Source organism: Filicampus tigris, chromosome 12 (assembly GCF_054856515.1).
Source record: "Filicampus tigris isolate MCC_2025a chromosome 12, RoL_Ftig_1.0, whole genome shotgun sequence".
NCBI classification, from domain to species: Eukaryota; Metazoa; Chordata; class Actinopteri; order Syngnathiformes; family Syngnathidae; genus Filicampus; species Filicampus tigris.
This window is the reverse complement of record NC_141228.1, coordinates 72128-93933: the sequence shown is the minus strand read 5'-3', so window position 1 is coordinate 93933 and position 21806 is coordinate 72128. Positions and strand designations below refer to the sequence as shown.

The 21806-nt window shown below is 41.3% G+C and overlaps 1 protein-coding gene across 9 annotated transcripts in view; it reads left to right on the top strand.

Moving 5' to 3' along the window:
- Positions 1-1896, top strand: part of nlgn1 (neuroligin 1) — a 282639-nt gene extending 280743 nt beyond the window's left edge. For all 9 annotated transcript variants that reach the window (XM_086048405.1, XM_086048403.1, XM_086048412.1 and 6 more), the window contains one exon: positions 573-1896. In XM_086048405.1, coding sequence (XP_085904531.1) covers positions 573-1169 — 597 coding nt within the window. In that variant the 3' untranslated portion in view covers positions 1170-1896. The remainder of the gene's footprint in view (positions 1-572) is intronic.
- The last annotated feature ends 19910 nt before the right edge of the window (positions 1897-21806 follow it).

Genomic DNA, 21806 nt, shown 5'->3' with positions numbered 1-21806 from the left:
TCCGATAGCACCAAATAGGGGGGTCTAAGAACCGATTCCAACTGTTTCTTCTTAATTGCTTTTGGTCTTTGCGGTGCACTGCTGTTGATATAGGGCCTCCATAGTGGTGAATGCTGGAATTGCAGTTAAAATACGTTGCTGCCTTGGAGAGACATCAATCGCTCAATCAACACAGCTGGAGCTTTGCGCTGTATTCACAGATATCAATCACTCTGGCTGGCACAAAATTAGCTAGAGGTGGCTGCCACACAATATGAATGCAGGAAAGACCCTGCACTGTATTTGCAATATAAAAACCAAACAACAATATCTCTAATGTCTGTTATATAACAGGAAGGGGTTTTGAGCTTCTGGAAGATGCATGGTCTGCTACTTGAAGTTTCCTGTTTTAGAGGAATTAGGGCCTATTAAACAAAGTTAAATAAAAACAAAATACTTGACCAAGGTCACCTGAAATAGTCTGGTCGCTCGGAAGTTGTCCATTTCCCAAATACCACCTGCCTTGATGGGGACAGAATTATCATTATACAACCAATTGATGTAATGACATATGTGTTGTATGGTTTCTTCAGATTTCTCCATCAGGCTCAAGCAACCGCACCCCAAAGCCAAAGGTTCGAGTGACTAAGAACCCCAACCCAACTCCCCTCCCAACTGAGACCCAGGACATCCACAACCAACCACATCTGGTGGACCAGCGTGACTATTCCACTGAGTTGTCGGTGACTATCGCTGTGGGAGCATCTCTGCTCTTCCTCAACATTCTGGCTTTTGCAGCTCTTTACTACAAGAAGGACAAGCACCGGCATGACATCCACAAGCGCTGCAGCCCTCAGCAGAGTGCAACCAACAACCTTGCTCATACACAGGAAGAGGAGATAATGTCTCTTCAAATGAAGCAACATTCAGAACTGGACCAAGGCTGCAGGCGGATGGGTGATTCACTGAATCCTCATGATGTGCTGCTCAGGACTACCTGCCCACCGGACTATACCCTGGCCTTGAGGCGCTCACCAGATGACATCCCTCTCATGACAACAAACACCATTACCATGATCCCCAGTACTATTGGACGGCTTACTTCCCTCCAATCTTTCAATACCTTTCACAGCAGCCAACAAAATAACACTCTTCCCCACCCACACTCACATTCCACCACCCGAGTATAGTCCAGGGTATCCACTCAAACAGGCAGGACTCTCCTAATGTTAGTCCTCTTTCAGAATCTTAAAATACTCTGTCAGGGGCTAACACCAGCCTGGATCACTGGTTAGTGACATTATTATTCAAGTCACTTTTTTGGATAATAAAATTCACAAAAATTAAGAGGTACAAAATCTAGATCAAGATAATTATACAGAAACATCAAGATATATTTTTCAGCATTTTTACTCTGAAAATACATGAAGAGATGGAACTGTGTGAACTGAAAGTACCAAGTATTAGAATCTGCTTTGGGCTGAGTGACATGGGAATAGATGCAATGTGCAATGCAATGCAGACTATGACAGGGCAGATTCCATTCAAAGCAATTTTGGCATGTATTTCATTGTTTTTTTGGGTCTGAAAACATGAGAAAAGACACTTAAAAGGAAGAGTATGCAATATGCACAATAGAAACCTGAAGTTTTTCATTCTTGTAATTTCAAGTTTGAGAATCGTGAAAGAAGTTAACAGAACAATTAAAATATGTAATGCTGCACTTTAACATCAATGCTTCATAGTTACTCTATTGAATGGGTGGTCTACAACTGTCGCAGCAGGACTGATCCCAAGGATATACAGACAGTTCCAAAGAGATCTGGGCCACTAGAAAGATAAATTGATTTTAACACAATGTGTGCATGACACTTTATTTTTTTCAATAAAATCTAAAAGGATCATTTTCAACCTATATTAATGATTTTTGGTTGAATTTCCTGAATGGATTATTGGAAAAATATTCTCACAAGACTATGGCCAATCCTACAATTGTGGCCTGGGATTACATTAGGCAAAAGCAGAGCTCACAATATAAGATGGGTTCTATTTGAGGTCAAGCTGTGCAATCTGTTATGACACATCATTAAATTTATTGTACATTAAATCCAGCATTAGATTATTTTGCTACTTTAAGCACATTGAAACTGTAATTTCCCTTTTTACAACACTGATAACTGATACAGGTGGGTGTTGTACAATAAAAGGATATTTACCATGTTATTCAGATTGATTTGGAAACATGAACATATATATATATATATATATATATATATATATATATATATATATATATATATATATATATATATATATATATATATATAACGTCACATTTTTTTCATAGTTTGGCCGGGAGGGGCGACTTATATTCTAGAGTGACTTATGTGTGAAATTATTAACACATTATAGCGTATCCCTTTCCTTTTCAATGTCAGCAAACAATACACCAAACAACCACAAGAGGGCGTTCTAAGGCTGCATATAAACCTGCATTACATATTGGCTTTTTACAACGGGCAAAATAACCTTTAGTGTATTTCATTTCATGTTATTGTAACCCACATAAAGAAACAAAGACAAATCCTAAAAGCTATTAAAATGCATGAATAATTTAAACGGTTAAAATCTAATATTGCGTTAAGTAAGTAATTAACAGCTAAACATTCACAAACAAACTCCACAGACTCCAGGTGCGCACCGAAGTTGCCTGTTTATATTGTGAAATTGTACAAGAAACAGAAAATACTATCAATCAATGCATTACATACACATGTATTTTTATAGACATGAACAAGATGAGCCTATGCTAATGATTAGCGATCGCGATTAGCATTAGCGATAGCGATTAGTATGTTCAGTCAACAACCCACAAGCATCCACAATTCAGCTTGTATATAAGTGTTGCATGCTCATTACTTAATTGTCTAAGTTACTTACAGACGATGGTTGAACAAGAATGAACCACAAACAGGCAGTTGCCGTGCCTATGGCTATGTGTGTGTGTGTGTCATAATGCAGCCACACATTAAGGAGCAGAGCGCAGGAGACTAACATAGATAATTACGACCGAATACATAGATACTTTTGGAGACTTTCTACATGGTGGATGATAAATAAAATACTTATTTAATCGATCTACAACCGTTTTGGTGAATTTAAAGTTATCTTACCATAACTTTCTCGTATGCTACATGTTGCTTAATGTTACCATCGTAGCTCGATGGAAATAATGTGTACTAAGCGCACAGTTAATTTCCTCCAAAAATGTGACTTATACTCCAGTGCGACTTATATATGTTTTTTTTTCTTCTTTATAATGCATTTTATGGCTGGTACGACTTGTACTCCGGAGCGACGTATCGTCCGGAAAATACGGTATATATTTGTGTGTATGTTTGTGAGTGTGTGTGTGTGGGGGGGGGGGGGGGGGGGGTGCGTGCGTGTGTGTGGCGAGGAACAATAGTGAGTTTTGTTGCTTGAGGGACAGATTTGAGTGAGGGACCTATTGAAGTTTGCAATCAGAATAGCTGACAGAAGCCCGTTTAAAATCAGTGGTCCGCAGGGGCAGGTCCGCCACCTGCCCATAGACGGGAACTATCCCACCCCAAGAAATGGCGAATGACGGACGACGGCAGGGTACCCATGCTGCAGACGGATGATGAATAATGGACGCTCAATTTTTAGTAAAATGCCCAGCTCTGTACGTAGATAGATAGATAGATAGATAGATAGATAGATAGATAGATAGATAGATAGATAGATAGATAGATAGATAGATAGATAGATAGATAGACTGTATAAGCGCTATGACGTTCATCTTGCCTTCTTAAAGTTTTTGCCCATTGCTTGTACACGTTTTGCAAAATTTGGCTCACTGTGTCAAAACTCTACACACAAGCGAATAAGACACAACACAGGGAAATAAACCACTCACATCTATGTCAAATTGAAACTCTGCTATCAAAACCCAACAATTTCTGATAAATGACACACACTTGCATCAAATAAATACACTCTCAAATAATCAGCAATACACTCATCTACATTATATAAAACACAGCAGTCTTTCATTTTCACTTTTTTAATTCATTTCCACGGAACGGACTTTTCACAACAACCAAAAGCTGAAATGCTCAATACAAATTCATTACTTTACAGTTTTTCCAGTGGAGTCAATTCAGTTAAAGCAAAAATATGTCTGATGGTAGTGATGCTTACCAGATTCATGTTATTGAATACTTGCTTATCTGCAAGTATTTGTTACTATAGCTGATGGAGACAGATCGCATTGTTTGCACTGACCACCTTCACTATGGCAAGTTCCTGATGCTGGGTGAACATGCGTTGGCCTCCACCATCAACAGGTCTTCGAGCCATTCTACCGAAAAATGCGACCACAATTTGTTATTGTTTCTTTTTTACAGTACTGTACTGTATTTACCATATACAATACTGAAACATCAACATGTTATCATGGTATGTTTCACAAAATTACACAATTACGAAAAAGAAGCATTAGCCACCCTGCAATACAGTAAATGTGATAAGGTAATATAATTTGGTACAGTACTATAATTAATCTAGAAACAGTCTGAGTAGAGAGCTGCAGACATACCTCTTTTCTAGTCGGAATGTCCTACGGAGGGATTAGATTAGGATGTTCTCTCTGTCAAGCCTCCCTCATAGTAAGGCCAGGCTATAGTGAGGCCAGGTTTATGACATGGTCCACCAAAGTTGATATTATATGTCATCAGAAATAATAGTACTTGAATAGCCTCTTCGACCACGTGCTCCTCTCTCTGTCTTACTCTTACCTGCCTCTAGGCTTACAAAGTTCTCAAAATGGCTAAACTGAGTCCTTTTTGTAGCGGCCTGATTGGTGTTCAATTGTGTAAGTATTTTTAGGTGTCTGTCTAAGTATTTTCAATTGAACAATGTATGTATGTATATTTTGAATCGCTGTGTTTTCCCAATGGTGCCCTGAGATTTCATTTTTGAACTAAGTGTGTTATGAATGAATTAGTGTGACGTGTGCAGGAGTAAGCATGTTGCAAAACGGAGCAAGTGCGTTACAGAATTGCAACTTATTTTAATGAACAGTGACGACAATTCAAGTCATGTTACTTTGGTTTAAGCATGCGTCTATATTTTTCAAGCAATGGGAGAAAACTGTCATAGTTAAAATAGGTTTAAGGTTTCTATTTTTCAGAAAAAAATAAAAAAGTCTGTCTGAAAAAAAGAAACCTTAAACTTATTATACACTGTGTGTATATATATATATATATATATATATATATATATATATATATATATATATATATATATATGACTATAAGTCACTTTTTTTTTCATAGTTTGGCCGGGGGTGCGACTTATACTCTGGAACGACTTATGAGTGAAATTATTAACAAATTATTACTGTCATGGCTTGTTCGTGCTAACTTGGATTTATGATGTTTTGCCTCCCTCTGCAGCGCTTTAGCGCTAAAGCACCTGAGAGGGAGACAAAACATCATAAATACAAGTCAGCACTAACAAGCCATGACAATTACTTATATATCATTTCACATGTTATTGTAACCCACACAAAGAAACATAAGTAAATAAATATATAAAATAAATAAATAACATAAATCATATAAGCTATTAAAATGCATGAATAATTTAAACGGTTAAAATCTAATGTTTTATTAAATAAGTCATTAAAATAGTATGATAAAAAGACAATTTGACTGCTAAGACCTTGCTAGTCGAGGAAGCTAGCTTATCCAAACAGCTAAACATTCACAAACAAACTCCACAGACTCCAGGTGCGCAGCGAAGTTGCCTGTTTATATTGTGAAATTGCACAAGAAACAGAAAATACTATCAATCTATGCATTACAGACACATGCATTCTTATAGACATGAACAAGATGAGCCTATGCTAACGATTAGCGATAGCGATTAGTATGTTTAGTCAACAACCTACAATCATCCACAATTCAGCTCGTATATAAATGTTGCATGCTCATTACACACAATTGTCTAAGTTACTCACAGACGATGGTTGAACAAGAATGAACCACAAACATGCAGCTACACACGGAGGAGCGGAACGCAGAGGAGACTAAGACATAATTACGACTGAATACAAAAATACTTTTGGAGACTTGGAAAAATTGTACATGGTCGGGGATAAATAAAAAAACGTATTTAATCAATCTACAACCGTTTTGGTGAGTTTAAAGTTATCTTTCGTGTATGCTACATGTGTGAATTTTAGCTAAATGTTACCATCGTAGCTTGGTGGATATGATGTGTACTAAGCGCAAAATTTCCTCCAAAAATGCGACTTATACTCCAGTGCGACTTATATATGTTTTTTCTTCGGTATTATGCATTTTATAGCTGGTGCGACTTGTACTCCAGAGCGACGTATAGTCCGGAAAATAAGGTATATATATACCCTTCCATCATTGTCCCTCCGTCATAAAAAACAATCACCCTCCTCTAAAGTTAGAGTTTTCATAATTTATTAACATTATTTAAAGATCATTAGCTGGCTAAATTCCTATTCATATCCTTTTACCGGCTGGGAGTATTGTGAGTGGATTGAATAAGTTCCAAAGTACTTATTATTTAATCATGAAGAAAACTGCACGAGTTTTCTTTTTTTGCAAGTGAATCAAATTTAATCATATGAATGCACTCTGTTGAAACAAGAGAGTCTTATCTGGTCTCTGATGATGAATACAGGGGAATAGATTAATTGTCTCAATGCAATTATACACACAAAATGCAACATTTTGGCCACCAATTACTAATTTCTGGTCCTTGAATTTGGTATAATTCAACATAAACTTGGAGTTTATGTTTTCCGAGTGGCCCCTGAAGCGCACACTGTTTAAGTCATGTCATGTCATCTTCCAAACCGCTTATCCTATATAGGGTCGCGGGGAGTTGTTGGAGCCTATCCCAGCCGTCAATGGGCGAAGGCAGACTACACCCCGAACTGGTCGCCAGCCAGTCGCAGGGCACACATAGACACTGTCACTGAGCGGGAATCGATCCCACGCTGCCCGCACACAACTCAGGCGTGTGTACCACTACACTATCAGCGGACATCACTGTTTAAGTGTCAACTAATATAGCATTTAGCTGCCAACACAACCACAGTCGGTCACCAGCCCGCCAGGGGACCTCACGAGAACATTTAAGATTGTGTAATAATGCAATAACTATTGCATTTTATTGGAAAACCTTTGCATTACAACCCACTAAGGTTTCAGTTTTTATTGTATTTCGCATGAACGACAATTTGGAGACATTTTTTACACTCTAGCGATGTCCCAGACAAGGACATACTTCGCATGCAATGGATTAAGGTATGTACTAAATTTTAACAGTGAACAAAACAAAATTTATATCCACCTTTTTCCTCATCAATGAAATGGGCGTCCTGTGGCGTAATCCATGGTATTACATGTGTTGAACCACTAGATGGCAGACATCATAGTCCCTATGCCTATTAGTGCAATCGTACTGCAGGAGATGCACATGAAAAAGTTTAAAAAAAAAAAAAAAGGACTCAACAGTGTTGTACAAGCAGTTAATAAAGATGGCTCCATGGTATTGCAGAAGAGAGCAGTGGTCTTTCTTTTTAAAAGAACCCAACACAACATGTCAGTCGGTACTTGACCCAGTTAGGGACAATTACAGGGACAAACAAAAAGCCACTTCCGTACTTGTTTAATCCGTCCATTTTAAAAAACTCCATCCCCAAAATGGGCATCTGTCCGGGTCAGACAGACGGACTGTTCGGTCCCTGGAGCGGAACACCCATCTGGGCTGTCAAACGATTAAAAATGTATTCACATTTCTGAGATTTAAAGTTGCCCTCTTTTTGAAATGCTTCTTTATATTCTTAGAGTTTATGTCTTTAAAGTGGTCCCTCAAGCGCACATGAATTTGATTGGCTCATTTGACGTTATGCTGTGCTATGCTGTAGGTGGTATAAGCACATTGTGTGTTCCTCCTTTAAACTGACTTTATGAACACAAAAAAATACAGCCCTCTTCTCTACTCATCCTCAGTCGCTGAGGCAAACCAATTTATTCACATTTCTGAGATTTAAAGCTGCCCTCTTTTCGAAATGCTTCTCTATAGTCTTAGAGTTTATGTTTTCCGAGTGGCCCCTGAAGCGCACACGAATTTGAATGGCTCATTTGACGTTATGCTGTGCTATGCTCTAGGTCAGGGGTGTCAAAGTCAAATGGATGGAGGGCCAAATAAAATTTTTGCGACAAGCCGAGGGCCAGACTGATAGAATGTTCATTGAAATTTTTAAAAATGTCCTGATTGGATCGGGTCCTTCGTGCCTGCTGATGATGTCATGCTTTGTATTTCTGTAATATATTTCTTTGCCTCTATGTTTGTCACACCCCTGGCTGTTGTGTTTTTATCTTCGGAGATAATAAATGAAAAATAAAATAAAGTACATTACTGCTACTTTTGCGAGGCAGCTCGTACGTCACTTCCGCTTATGACCCTAGAAGAAGCCACTGCCAGACTTGTGAAACAAGATCAGTGGAACGTTTGTGTTTCTCCTGCCAAACTGGAAACAATTTTCTGGTTGACTCGGGCTGCAGGATTGTATGAACTGTACATAATGTGAAGTAAAACGGAGAGGATCATGTCATTGCTGTGATGTCTCCAGCTGACTCTATTTGGCAAGGTATGGATGTGGGTGCTCCTGTCAGAAAACACAGACCCGTATTCCACGTGACGTCTATTTATTGTGGTCTGCAACAACACAAAGAATAACCTAGTAACATATCCATTAGTTAACAATATGCCTAAACATTACAATTCACTATATTAAGCAATTAAACAGCCAAACAATACATACAGTACACATTCACACGTTTCATCACTTCAATAGTTAGCATACTAGCCGAAATAAGTAACGAGTGTTCATCAACGTGACATCACTCACAAGAAAATATCCAAGCTATTATGTACAGCAGTTACCAGACACGAACCTAAATTAAATGATCAAACTCACCTTTTAACATTTACACACAAAAACAAACGTGGTGAAAAACGGGAAATCTGCAACTACTGAGTTTGCTGGCACGAACAAATTACTAGCTAGCTGTGTCGAAGGCAAAAAAGAAAAGAAAGCACGTCTCTCGTTATCAACACTTAGCACTCGAGGAGCGTTCAATTCCTGCTCACAGTGTGGGACATCTCAGCACTACATTGAAACTCAATGAATTTATCTAATGCCAACAATTACTAATAATAAAACCGTGAGATTTCTAACATGAAGTATTTCGTAATGAAGTGCATTTTACTCCGAATAACTTTTCACCACAATCCGATTCTGAAAGCCACGAAAAGTGATGTGAAGTCTTCAGTCGGCACGTAGACGACCGAAGGACAATCCTCGCAAAAGTAGCGGTAATGTTCATTATAACAACAGCCAGGGGGTGGCAAACATAGATGCAAAGAAATATGTTACAGAAATAGTGTAACGAATTGGGTTATCTCTGTTTTGATCGAATTTGTGTCTTGCCAAGTTGTGTTGTTTCTGAGGTTAATGAATGCATCGTGTGGCTGGATGGGAGGACATGTGACCGAGAGTAGCGGAGGACGAACAGGAGAGCCGTTGCTCTTTTTTGACTGAATGGTTGTCATACTGTATTGGCGTCGGCTGCAGCCCACAGTAGCCGGTTGGACTAATAAAAACGTGATAATGAAACTACGTCTGTGTTCTTGGAAGACGCTACAATATATTTTAAAGCGTGGCGTCATTAGCAGGCGCTAATATATGTATATATATACATATATATATATATATATATATATATATATATATATATATATATATATATATATATAAATATATATATATATATATATATATTTACATGTACATATATAGCATTTTTTTTTATGTTATTACCAAGGAACTGAAGCAAGGGTTTTGTTAAACAATAAGAATATGAGAATATAAAGAATGAACAATTGATTTTCTTTTTTGTAGACTTCAGTCTTCAGTTTTTATTTCTTAAGTTTACATTGTTTATTGCAATAAACTTCATTTTCTTGTCTAAAAGCAAAGCAAAATTTAAATAGTGTGTAATTTTATGAAATAGAATGTATCAAAATATATATATTTTTTAATTACTTTATTTCAGGGGTGTCCAAACTCGGTCCTCAAGGGCCAGTGTCCTGCGTATTTTCCATCTATCCCTGCTGCAACGCACCTGATGATCGTTATCAAGCTTCTTCAGAGATTGCTAATGAGCTGATCATTTAAATCAGGTGTGATGCAGCAAGGAGAGCTGGAAAACAGGCAGAAAAGCGGCCCTTGAGAACTGAGACACCCCTGCATTTGCTCTACATAGAGCGACCCAAAAAATATTTTAAAAATCATTAAAAAAAACCCAACATCATCCATATAACTTCTGGTTAATTAATATTGGCAATGAGAAAAATTTAGTACCTCTACTTTGAGCAGCTGATCAAACACAGTTTCTATCCAGCATCAAACACATTAGAGACACTGGCACCTTCATATCATAGAATATGTGTTCTGTGCAGACTCTACATTCTTCCTTTGTATTGTCAATCAAGTTTAAATGTGTCAAGATATAACACCTTTTCCTGCTGTCCTTTATTTTCTTATTTACTCCTTACTAGCATTGTGTGCTATTACTGCCGCCAATTCGGCTCCATACAGTCACTGGCTAATTGACAATTAGTCTCTGACAACTAGTAATTTACAATCATGTGAAAGCTCTTTCAAGTGAACGATGAGAACGGGCCCCAATACACATCACTGCTTCTGATGCTTGGCATTGAAAGGTTCTCTGGGAACCTCTGCCTGGGTCTTTTTTCTTTATTGCTCCCGAGATTATAGCAACTTCCAGAAGACTTCATATTCTCAGTTGAACTATTTAATGGATGCCAGAAAGATCGAGACACAGCTGTGCAGATTCTGCAAGATTGCGGAAGAAGGTCTAAGCCCCTCCCCCATGATTCCTACTCTTATACTCTAGGCCGCCCACCCACAAGTGGGGTGCATCTGCCTAGCCCATTTGACTATGTGTGACTTGATGGCCTTGGTGGGAAAGGTGGGAAAAGTGAAAGCAAGAGAAAGGTCACAGCAAGATAACGGCCAGGCTAAAGTCACCTATCTAATCACATACACCAAAGAGGCCTCAACTAACAATCCCCCTGTTTGAGTGACCTTATGGGTGACTTCACCAAAAATAGCTTTTGAAAAAAAAAAATTACATTTCCCCCTGTTGAACTGGCCTAAAAGGTGTGTGTGCGATCCCCTACAAGGCAATGTTTAGGGTTCGCCCCCCTCTGACCTGCCCCCTTAATTACCATTAACTTCAGGGATCACTAGTGTGGTGCACTAAATCATGGAAGGTCAAAACAATACAACAAAAACATATGTGACCTCTATTGGACTGGTGTGTGTTATTTATTGGTGTACCAGATGTGAGCAATAAAACCTGTGGAGCACATGAATAAGCAAAATTAACAAACTATATTTTAATCGGTCATCGTGGACCTTCAACTAGACTATCTTATTGTTGTTTTCCTCATTGAAGGGAACGTCTGGGACAGGCTTGACGAGTCACCTCTCCCAATGGGACTCTGGTAGGTTGGGTGGCCCCCCAACACTGCCCACCACACGATCGATACTCCTGATAATCGAGGCCCTAATGCAAGGAACACACCAGCATGTCATGTGACAATTGGGATTTGGACCCACACACAGAAATGACATGAAAGTTGTAGAGTAAAAAGACTTTATCAACGAAAACACAAAGTAACTACAGAGAGCTGAGTCTGCATCATCACTCGTAGAAGGTTTGACATACTGACAACGTGTCACCGAGTAACTCAAGCTTATAAACAGTTAAGACATCAGGCCTATGGGCTTGAATAATGACTGGGGAAGGGACCAAGAAAACTAAAATCAATGTCAAAATCTGAATCAGAATCAGAAAGTAGATTAACCAAATCGTGGCCAGTCAGAAAAATCTGAGTCTAAAAACAAAACATTGGGTGTTAAACTAGAAGGGGAACGTGCAAAACTATGAAAACTACTAAGTAGATGACAAAGATGAGAGAGCTGGGGAGGAAAAGATAGAGGTAACAATGAAGGGTGTGGTGTGGGGGTGGTCAGCAGGCTGAGGGTGGTTGGAGGCAGACCGGGACTTGCAACAGCCTGGGCGACCCATTATGGAGGAGCGACATGAAAAGTTCCCAGTGAAAAGGCAAAGCACCAGCCAGTGAGACAATCATTCCCTGATTGGAGGGGAAGGGATGCTTGGGAGCAGGTGGTGACATTTTCGACTTGATGCATTGTGAGTCTGGTCCATACGTTCTGTCACGTGACGATTGGTGTGACAGCCAATGCTTTGAAGTATTATCTGAGTAAAGGTTTACTGCGCATGCGCAACTGAACTGAGCTTGTGCAGCCTGTCATACTATTCAGTTTGTGCTGGTAGTCACGGAAACAAAACAGCGTTTGAACGTACTCATAGTTTAAGTCCATGTTTTCCACCTGTTGTACTGAATGATCTTGCTCACTTTGTTGGATTACAAAACCTTCAATACAAGAAGATTAAAAAGTCCTTTGAGTCCGTGAGTAATTAAATGAAATTCAAAGCCATGGATAAGATGTGCTGCTACGGACGAGTCAGAAATACCTTCGACTACCCACATTGATGAACAAACACTGATGGTAAAACAGAATTTCTGCCATTACAATCGGGATTTGGACCCATACACAGACATGACATGGATGCTGTAGAGTAAAAAGTCTTTATCAACGAAAATACAATGTAACTACAGAGCTGAAACTGGAAGAGAGTTTGCATCCTCACTCGAAGAAGGTTTGACGTACTGACGTGTCACTGAGTAACTCAAGCTTATAAACTGTTTAGACATCAGGCCTATTTGACATAATAAAGGACAAATCATAAAAGAACCATAGCAACTGCATAGCAACTGATACGTCACATAACAACCTGTCATAACAGTACCCTCCCCCCTCAAGGGGCACCACCCGGTGCCCAGAATCAAAAATAAAAAAGACAAACAAGAGCAAAAATCAAAAACAAGAAATAACTAAAACTAACTAACACTAAATAAACCTTTGTAGAAAAATCTAAAAAAGTTAAAACTTAGTTTTGTATAAAAAGGGTTTTTGTATAAAAACTAAGTAATTAAACCAACACCGGAAAACAGCTTGACTTGGATTAAGACAGCAAGCAAACAGCCGTTAGACGCAACAAAGATGATAAACCAACAAAGACTGAAAGAAAACAATAAACCAAATACAGATGAGACAACGAGCAACAATAAGACACAAAGTGTATTGAGGGAGCTGACTGGGTAACACAAGGGATCGGGCAAACGAGCACAGGTGGATAAAACCTGCCTGACTTTGGCTAAGATAGCAAACTAACGCGAGAAAAACAATGAATTAACAAAGACTGAAGGAAAGCAAGGAACTTAATACAAACTGATGAGACAAGGAACACCTGGACAAGATACAAAGTGTTAGAAGGAGCTGATTGAGCAAATCAAGGGCTCTGATAAGTGAGCACAGGTGGACAGGGTAACTCAAGGCATCTGGTAACCGAGCACGGGTGGACACAATAAGCCGACTAGACAGACACATATAAAAGAATCACAAGGAAAACATTAAACTAAATTCCAAAACAAAATCAACATCAGATCGGAGAAGGCCATTCAAGAGGTTCCTGTCGGAACCAGTCAGGTGGGCAACCTGGAGACCAGATGAAAGGTTCTTGGTGGGGCCAATCCAGTGTTCATCCCGAAGGCCAGATGAGAGGTTCTTGACGGGGCCTATCCGATGGCTGTCCAGAGGGCCACATAGGGGGTGAGGGCAGACTCCGGCCTTGCACCACCGTAGCAGAATCGGAAGAAGGCCGCAGAGCTTGCGCCGCTGTAGCAGAGTCAGAAGGCAGCCGCAGGCCTTGCACCTCCGTAGCAGAATCGGAAGCAAGCCGCGAAGCTTGCGCCGTAGAGCTTGCGCCGTAGAGCTTGCGCCGTAGAGCTTGCGCCGTAGAGCTTGCGCCGCAGAGCTTGCGCCGCCTGAGCAGAGTCAGAGGGGAGCCGAAGGCCTTGCACTGCTGTAACAGAATCGGAAGGAGACCGCAGAGCTTGCGCCACCGTAGCAGAATCTGAGGGAAGCCGCAGAGCTTGCGCCACTGCAGCAGAGTCAGAGAGCAGCAGAAGGCCTTACTACTACACTAGCTTGCGCCTTCCAAGCATAATTGGAAGATGCTGCAGAGTTTGCGACATCGTAACAGAATCCATGGGAAGCCGCAGAGCTTGTGCCGCCATAACAGAGTGAGAAGGCAGCCGAAGACCTTGCGGCGCCGTAGAAGAGTCAGAAGGCAGCCACAGGCCTTGCGCCGCGTTAGCAGAATCGGAGGGAGGCCGCAGATCTTGCGCCATTGTAGTAGTCAGAGGGCTGTTGAAGGCCTTGTGCCACTGTAGCAGGATCAGAAGGAGGCTGCAGAGCTTGTGCCACCGTAGCAGAATCCGAGGGAAGCCACATAGCTTCCGCTGCCATAGAAGAGTCAGAAGGCAGCCGCAGGCTGCAGCGTGTGCGCCGATTTAGCAGAAGGGAAGCCGCAGAGCTTGCGACGCCAGGGCAGAGACAAAGGGCAGCCCAAGGCCTTGCGCCACCGGAGCAGGGTTGGATCCATGTGGTGCAGAAGAGCCGTGATGGGGGCCTGCGTTTGCTGAGGTGCCGGGAAGGGGGGCTGGCACTGCGCTATGGTGCCAGGAAGGGAGCCTGGTACTGCCAAGGAGCCGGAATCGGGACCTGCAATTGCCGAGGTACTGCCTCATCAGCTTGCCACCACAGAGGTTGGGAAGTGCAAGAGACATTAGGGGTTGGGAGTACCGATAATGAAACTGGAAGAAAACGGGATGAACGGGACTAAGTGAAGTACGCAGTGAACGAGGTGCCGAAAAAGGTGGGGTAGTGAAGTGGCTTGGGTATAGGTTCGTAATGACATGACTTGGAAAAGGCTGAATTATGGGAGGAACCAGAATCTCTACTTGGGTGCCTATCTTGGCCACACCATGGGGGTCCCATGTAAATGGACAACTAGGCACCCAAATAAGGGTCTGAAGGGAAGGGTTCAGCGGCAGGCACTAAGAGCACAGGTGTGGAAATACGCAACTTAGAAAAAGTGGACTTACGGGAGGAACCAGAAGCTTTACTCGGGCGCCTATGTTGGCCACCCCGCGGGGGTCCCGTGTAAAGGGCTAACCCAAGCAAGGGTCAAAAGGAAAGGGTTCTGGAGTGGACACTAAGGTATCATCATGAGAAAACCGTGACAAAAACTGACAAGGTCTTGAATAATGACTGGGGAAGGGACCAGGAAAACCAAAATCAATGTCAAAATCTGAATCCGAATCAGAAAGTAGATTAACCAAATAGTGGCCATCTTCAGAGTCAGAAAAATCTGAGTCTTAAAACAAAACATCGGGTGTTAAACTAGATGGGGAACGTGCAAAACTAGGACAAGTAGATGGCAAAGATGAGAGAGATGGTGAAGAAAAGACAGCGGTTACAACGAAGGGTGTGGGGGTGGTCGGCAGGTTGAGGGAGATTAGAGGCAGACCGGGACTTGCAACTGTCTGGGTGACCCATCGTGGAGGAGCGACATGAGCGGTTTCCAGTGAAAAGGCAAAGCAGCAGCCAGCGAGACAATCACTCCCTGATTGGAGGTGGAGGAATGGTTATGAGCAGGTGGTGACAGCTTGATGGATTGTGTCTGAGTCGGCTTGGTCCATGACTGCTCAGTACGTTCTGTCATGTGACGATCGCGATTTGCTCCAATACGCAGCCATGACACGGATGTTGTTGAGTAAAATGTCTTTATCAACGAAAATACAAAGTAACTACAGAGAGCTAAAACTGGAAGCGAGTTTGCATCCTCACTTGAAGAAGGTTTGACGTACTGACGTGTCACCAAGTAACTCAATCTTATAAACTGTTTAGACATCAGGCCTATATGACATAATAAAGGACAACAAATAAAATGACCATACCAACTGCATAGCAACTGATACATCACGTAACAACCAATAACAACACAGCATCCACAAAATACAAACGTGCCAAGCACTCAATTGGAAATGTTTAAGAGAATTAACACTAGAATGCCCAGGGTTTTTTACAACTCCTTGAATGCCCAGAACACTGTCAAAAGACATCTAGATTCTGATCTAACAACTCTGCTGGCTACAATTAGCCACCTTTCATTTGTAAATGTGGCCATTACCTGCGGAATTCGAGAGGGGGTGGAGGTAAGGGGAAATTGCATTGCAAAGCAGGGGGGATGCAGAGAAGCCAAAAGTGGTGTGGTAGGAAACAGAAGAGGCACAAGCTAGCAACAAGGTATCCAAGATAAACTAAAGCCTAATCCAACTCTCACAGTTTTACCATCTATCCTCCTGGCTAATGTGCAGTTGCTGGACAACAAATGGAAATGACTGCTGAGATCAACAAATCGAAAGTTGGATAATTGCTGTGTGATGGTTTTTAATGGCACCTGGCTATGTGACAATGTTCCTGATCCTGCCGTGTACTAGAACAGCTGAGCATTCTATCTGTCAAGGGAGTTTACAGCGATTCTGCGCGTTGCCGTTTACATCCAACGCAATGCCAGCAACAGTGACAGGAACGCAGCACTCAATGAACTGTACTAGGCCAACAGTGAGCAACAGACAGCACATCTTGATGGCTTCATCATGCTTGCTGGACATTTTAATCACACTGATCTCAATACTGTCCTACCAAAATTTCATCAACATGTATATATCCCAACAAGAAGAGACTACACCCTGCATTTCTATCTTACACCACTCACAAGGGCAGACATAGCCTCCCCCCTCCCCCACAACAGAATCTCTGATCACATCATTGTTATGCTAATGCCAGCATACATAAAGAGTTTGTCAAACCAGTTTTGAAGTAGGTAAGAGTGTGGCCAGAGAGGGCCTTATCTGCTCTTCTAGACTGCTTCGATACAACAGACTGGGAAATGTTCATCCACAATAATGATAACAATACAATGACCTCAAACCCTCAAGCCACTTTGCCCTCAGTAGGTAGAAGTGTCAAATGACACCCTTTGGGCATTCTAGTGAGTAAATGATTATGGTAATAATGAAGATAACAAGTAATCCTTTCCTATTACTGAAATCAACTCACTAATAAACCATTCGACGGGTTAAAAGTTCACAGAGCATTTTTATGATTCATTATAAAGTGTTTGATGTTAGTTCATCTCACACTTTAATGCCCTCCATTGAAATACAGTGTATTTTCAATGCTATCCTCACTCACAACTCATTGGAGCTGAAACATTTTTATTTTTGAGCTATGATGTGTCCACAACAATGGACATTGGACCCCGATACAGGTGAAACGGAACTTTGTTGGTAACCAGTTAGTCCAACAGAAATGATCAAAACGTCAACATGAGAGGGTTCAACCTAAAACAACTTCTGCTTCTTTTGTGCTTATTTGGTATGATCTTCAAAAAGCAATTCCTTTCTTGGAAACACAAAGGAAAACCTTGCCCTTTGTGCACATCACATGTACTGTTGCATCTTTGACACCTTGATGCATGTGCTTCATCCATGATCTCTGGAAGATGGATGGCACCGTAATGTTTCAGTGCTGCATTTGGCTGCCGTTTTCATTTTTGAAGGCTTGGGTAATTAACTCTTCACCAAGGAGCATTTTTAAGTCAAGCAACTTCATTGTTTTCTTCCTGAGAAACTGCCAGTCACTCCGATACTGAAGCCAAGAGTTGGTGATTGCTAGGTCAAAAAAGTGGAAAATTTCACGCACTGTCCATTTCCTCGTGCGAGAGGCCATCCTGTAGAAACTCAACATTCGGTCTACCAAGTCCAAACCACCTATGTTTATGAGGGGCCGTTAGTATGGAGGTAAATTTTGTGTAAAATTAACTTGTACCACGGAAATCTGTACTTGTAACATGAAAATTTGTACTTGTAAAAGGAAATGTTATGAATTTGTATTCGTACAGAAAACATTTTGAACGTGTGTGAAATAATTTTATATCTGAAGAAAAAAAAATTGTACTTGTAAGAAAAGGAAAATTTGTACCTGTAGAAATGATAACTTGTATATGTGAAAAACAAAATTCTCCTTGGCAGGAAAATTGACTTGTAGTTGTGGAAATAAATTTTGTACTTGAAGCAAAATGTAATGTGTATTTGTGGGGAAATGCTGACTTGTACCTGTATGAGAGGAGCATGCACGCAGGAGGAGAGGAACAAGCAGAGCTGGGCACTTGACCCTTTGTTGAAGGTCCGGCCGCGACCCTTGACCTGGGTACCCTTCCGGCCTCGCCCCCCCCCCCCCCTTATTCAGAAAAATGATCACCCCCCCCCCCGCCCCGTTCAGCCCCCCCCCCCCCCCCCCCCCCAAAAAAAAGGCCATGACGGCGCCGCTAGAGAGATGCTGGCTAATTTACTGTTCAAACCCGCTGTGGACACGTTTCAAACGCGCCACTAGTACTTACCAAACTGCACGTGCTTACTTCCATTGCAAGCCCCGGGGTTGGTTTTGTAGTATTGTATAATTATTTGGGTCCAACAGACACCATGAAGTTGCAATCAACAAGTTACTTATTTATTTTCCACACTTCACCTCCTTCACACTTTCCGGCCTTCAAAATAAACGCATAACCAGCAAACCACTACACAGCAGGTTTGCTATGGCGTATTCCCAGAAGTAGGGAAGACACCAGAAGAAGTGCTTGATGTGCCAGCGTCATCCTTGAGTGCTGCGTGCAGCTTGACTCTACTCGTGGACACAAGTTGCTTTGAAACAGTTCCAAGTCGGGGGTCGTTGCTTCAAAAAGACAGCGACAACAATGGATATCGTGCCTGCTACACTCATAAAGGGACTGAGATGACTAGACGATGCATTTAATTTTATTGCGAAAATGATCTGGAAGGTGGCGGCTAAGGGGGAATGTGGGTGAGTAGCTTCTTTACACACACATACGTGACATAACACCCACGCCGCTACCAAACTAGTTGGCTTTGCAGCAGCAACAAGCTGCAACGAGTTGAGGTGCATCCTCACCTCCGTGTGGGAAACTGTATGTCATCGCAACATGTGACATAATGGACCGGTCATAGCAGCAACAATTCCTGATGTGTGCGTGGCATGTGTTGCAGACATGTCGCCAACAGCACAAGGCGTCGGTAATGTGAATCAATGCGGCAGTTGCCGCTAGCGCGAGTAGAAAGAAGCCTAAAAAGAAGCCTTTCACCGAGTAGGCTGAGATTAAATTTGTAAAAAATGTCACACACATGAGGGCCGTTTAGTGGGCCGGACTAAAATCCTCTTCCTGCCATGAGTGCACCTGAGTGCACTTTTCCAGCCCTTTTTAAAAATTTGTCAGCAAGCACTCTCCCGCCCCAAAAATAGGCATCCGGCCGGGCCGGAGGGTCCGACCGGTCCGGCCCCAGGACGGACTGCCCAGCTCTGGGAACAAGTAACCAGTGCCACCACTTTGCGATCTCTTCATAGGGTACATAGGGTTTCTTGCCATTTATTTTTTTGCATCTACCGTGGTGGCATACTGCGATTATACTACAACAATAGTCAATACGTGGTCCCCTGTGTTGGTCAAAACATTTCTTAGATGAGTTAGCAGACCAACAAACGCTAACAATATAACGCTAATAATAGCATGCATAGGTACAAAAAGCACGATGCACTCTGTAGTAATTACGGTGTGTGTGCATTGACTTCATATTCATTATTCGAGTTATGCAGAAGCCTAAAAACGTACACAAATTTGTAAACCCAATGTAATTACAGCACTGCCGAGAACTTGCTCTAAATTGTCGTATAGCGCAGGTGACTGCCATGAGTAGCACTTGACGTGAAATTAACATTAGAATTTAGCGTGGTAAGAAGAAAACCAAAGTGTTCAACACCATTCTGTCCTTCAGCCTAACTTTTTCTTTAACTAGGAGCACAGTGGCCCCTCACCTGGAGTATCAGGGGAGCAAGTAAAAAAATCTAGGGCCCAGGATCGAACCCACAACCTCTGAACTGTGAGGCGGACTAGCTAACCAGTCGACCACCGCGCCGCCCTGGTTTTAAATTGTTGCTCATTTTATTATCATGGACTAACTTTTGCTTCACACTTCCATGGAAATTTTACATTCTACTTCAGTATGTATGCTATTTGCATAACGTTTAGCCGTCTGCATAACTCGAATAAAGAATATGAACTCAATGCACACACACCGTAATTACTTCCGAGTGCATCATGCTTCGTGTACCTGTGAACGACACGTAGGTTAGCGTTATATTGTTAGCAGTTTGTTGGTCAGCAAACTCATCTAAGAAATGTTTTGACCAACACAGGGCACCAGCGTACACGTATTGACTATTGTTGTAGTATAACTGCAGTATTCCACCGCGGTAGATAAAATTATATCACTGCATGGCGCAAAAAAAACGATGAGACACTACGTACCCTATGAAGAGATCGCCAAGTGGTGGCACTGTTTACTTGTTCCTCTCCTCCTGCGTGTGCGCTTCTGTTAGGCGTCCAAGGTTAACCAATGAGGTTGAGCTTCAGCCGCCCAAATCTGTGGCACTTGATTGGTCGAGATTGGTTGCATTTCACCTAGCCCCGCCCTACAGCACCCGCCACTAAGTGTACAAGTACAAATTGTAAATCTTACAAGTACAAATGTGTTTTTGTGAGAAATGTGGTGCAAAAGCTACGTGTGCATACACCATTAGAAAAAACACTCGTGACCCTAAGTGGCGACTTCTTCAACTACAAGTTGCCATTCATAGGTGGTACAAATCAGCATTTCCCACGAGTACACATTACATTTTGCTTCAAGTACAACATTTATTTCCACAGCTACAAGTGGTTTTTCCTACCAAGGAGGATTTTGTTTTTCACACATTCAAGTTATCATTTCTACAGGTACAAATTTTCCTTTTTTTTTACTACTACTAGTACTATTTTTTTTTCAGAAACAAAATTTTATCACACACCTTCAAATTGTTTTCTCTACGAATACAAATTTCTAACATTTCCTTGTTACAAGTGCAAATTTCCATGTTACAAGTACAAGTTACTTTTGCACCAAATTTACCTCCATACGCTAGGGACATAATTCCACACACTTACTAATGAAATGCTTTCATACACACTTGTGAAATTTATGTTGCTCATAAACACTAGTGAAATGCGCTCATACAACACGAGTGAAATGCTTTCATACACACTCATGAAACTGTCTCATACACACGACTGAAATTTTTGTTGCTCATAAACACAGGTGAAATGCACACATACGTGCTAGTGAAATGCTTTCATACACACAAGTGAAACGCTTTTATACACACTAGTGAAATGCACTCATACGCGCTAGTGAAATGCTTTCATACACACTAGTGAAACACTCATTCACAGTCGTGAAATTTTTGTTGCTCATAAACAAGTGAAATGCGCTCATACATACTAGTGAAATACTTTCATACACAGTAGTGAAATGCTCTCATGCACACTACTGAAATTTTTGTTGCTCATAAAAACAGATGAAATGCACTCACACTCTAGTGAAATGCTTTCATACACACTAGTGAAATGCACTCAGACACGCTAGTGAAATGCTTTCATACAAATTAGTGAAAGGCTCTCATACAAACTAGTGAAATTTTTGTTGCTCATAAACACAAGTGC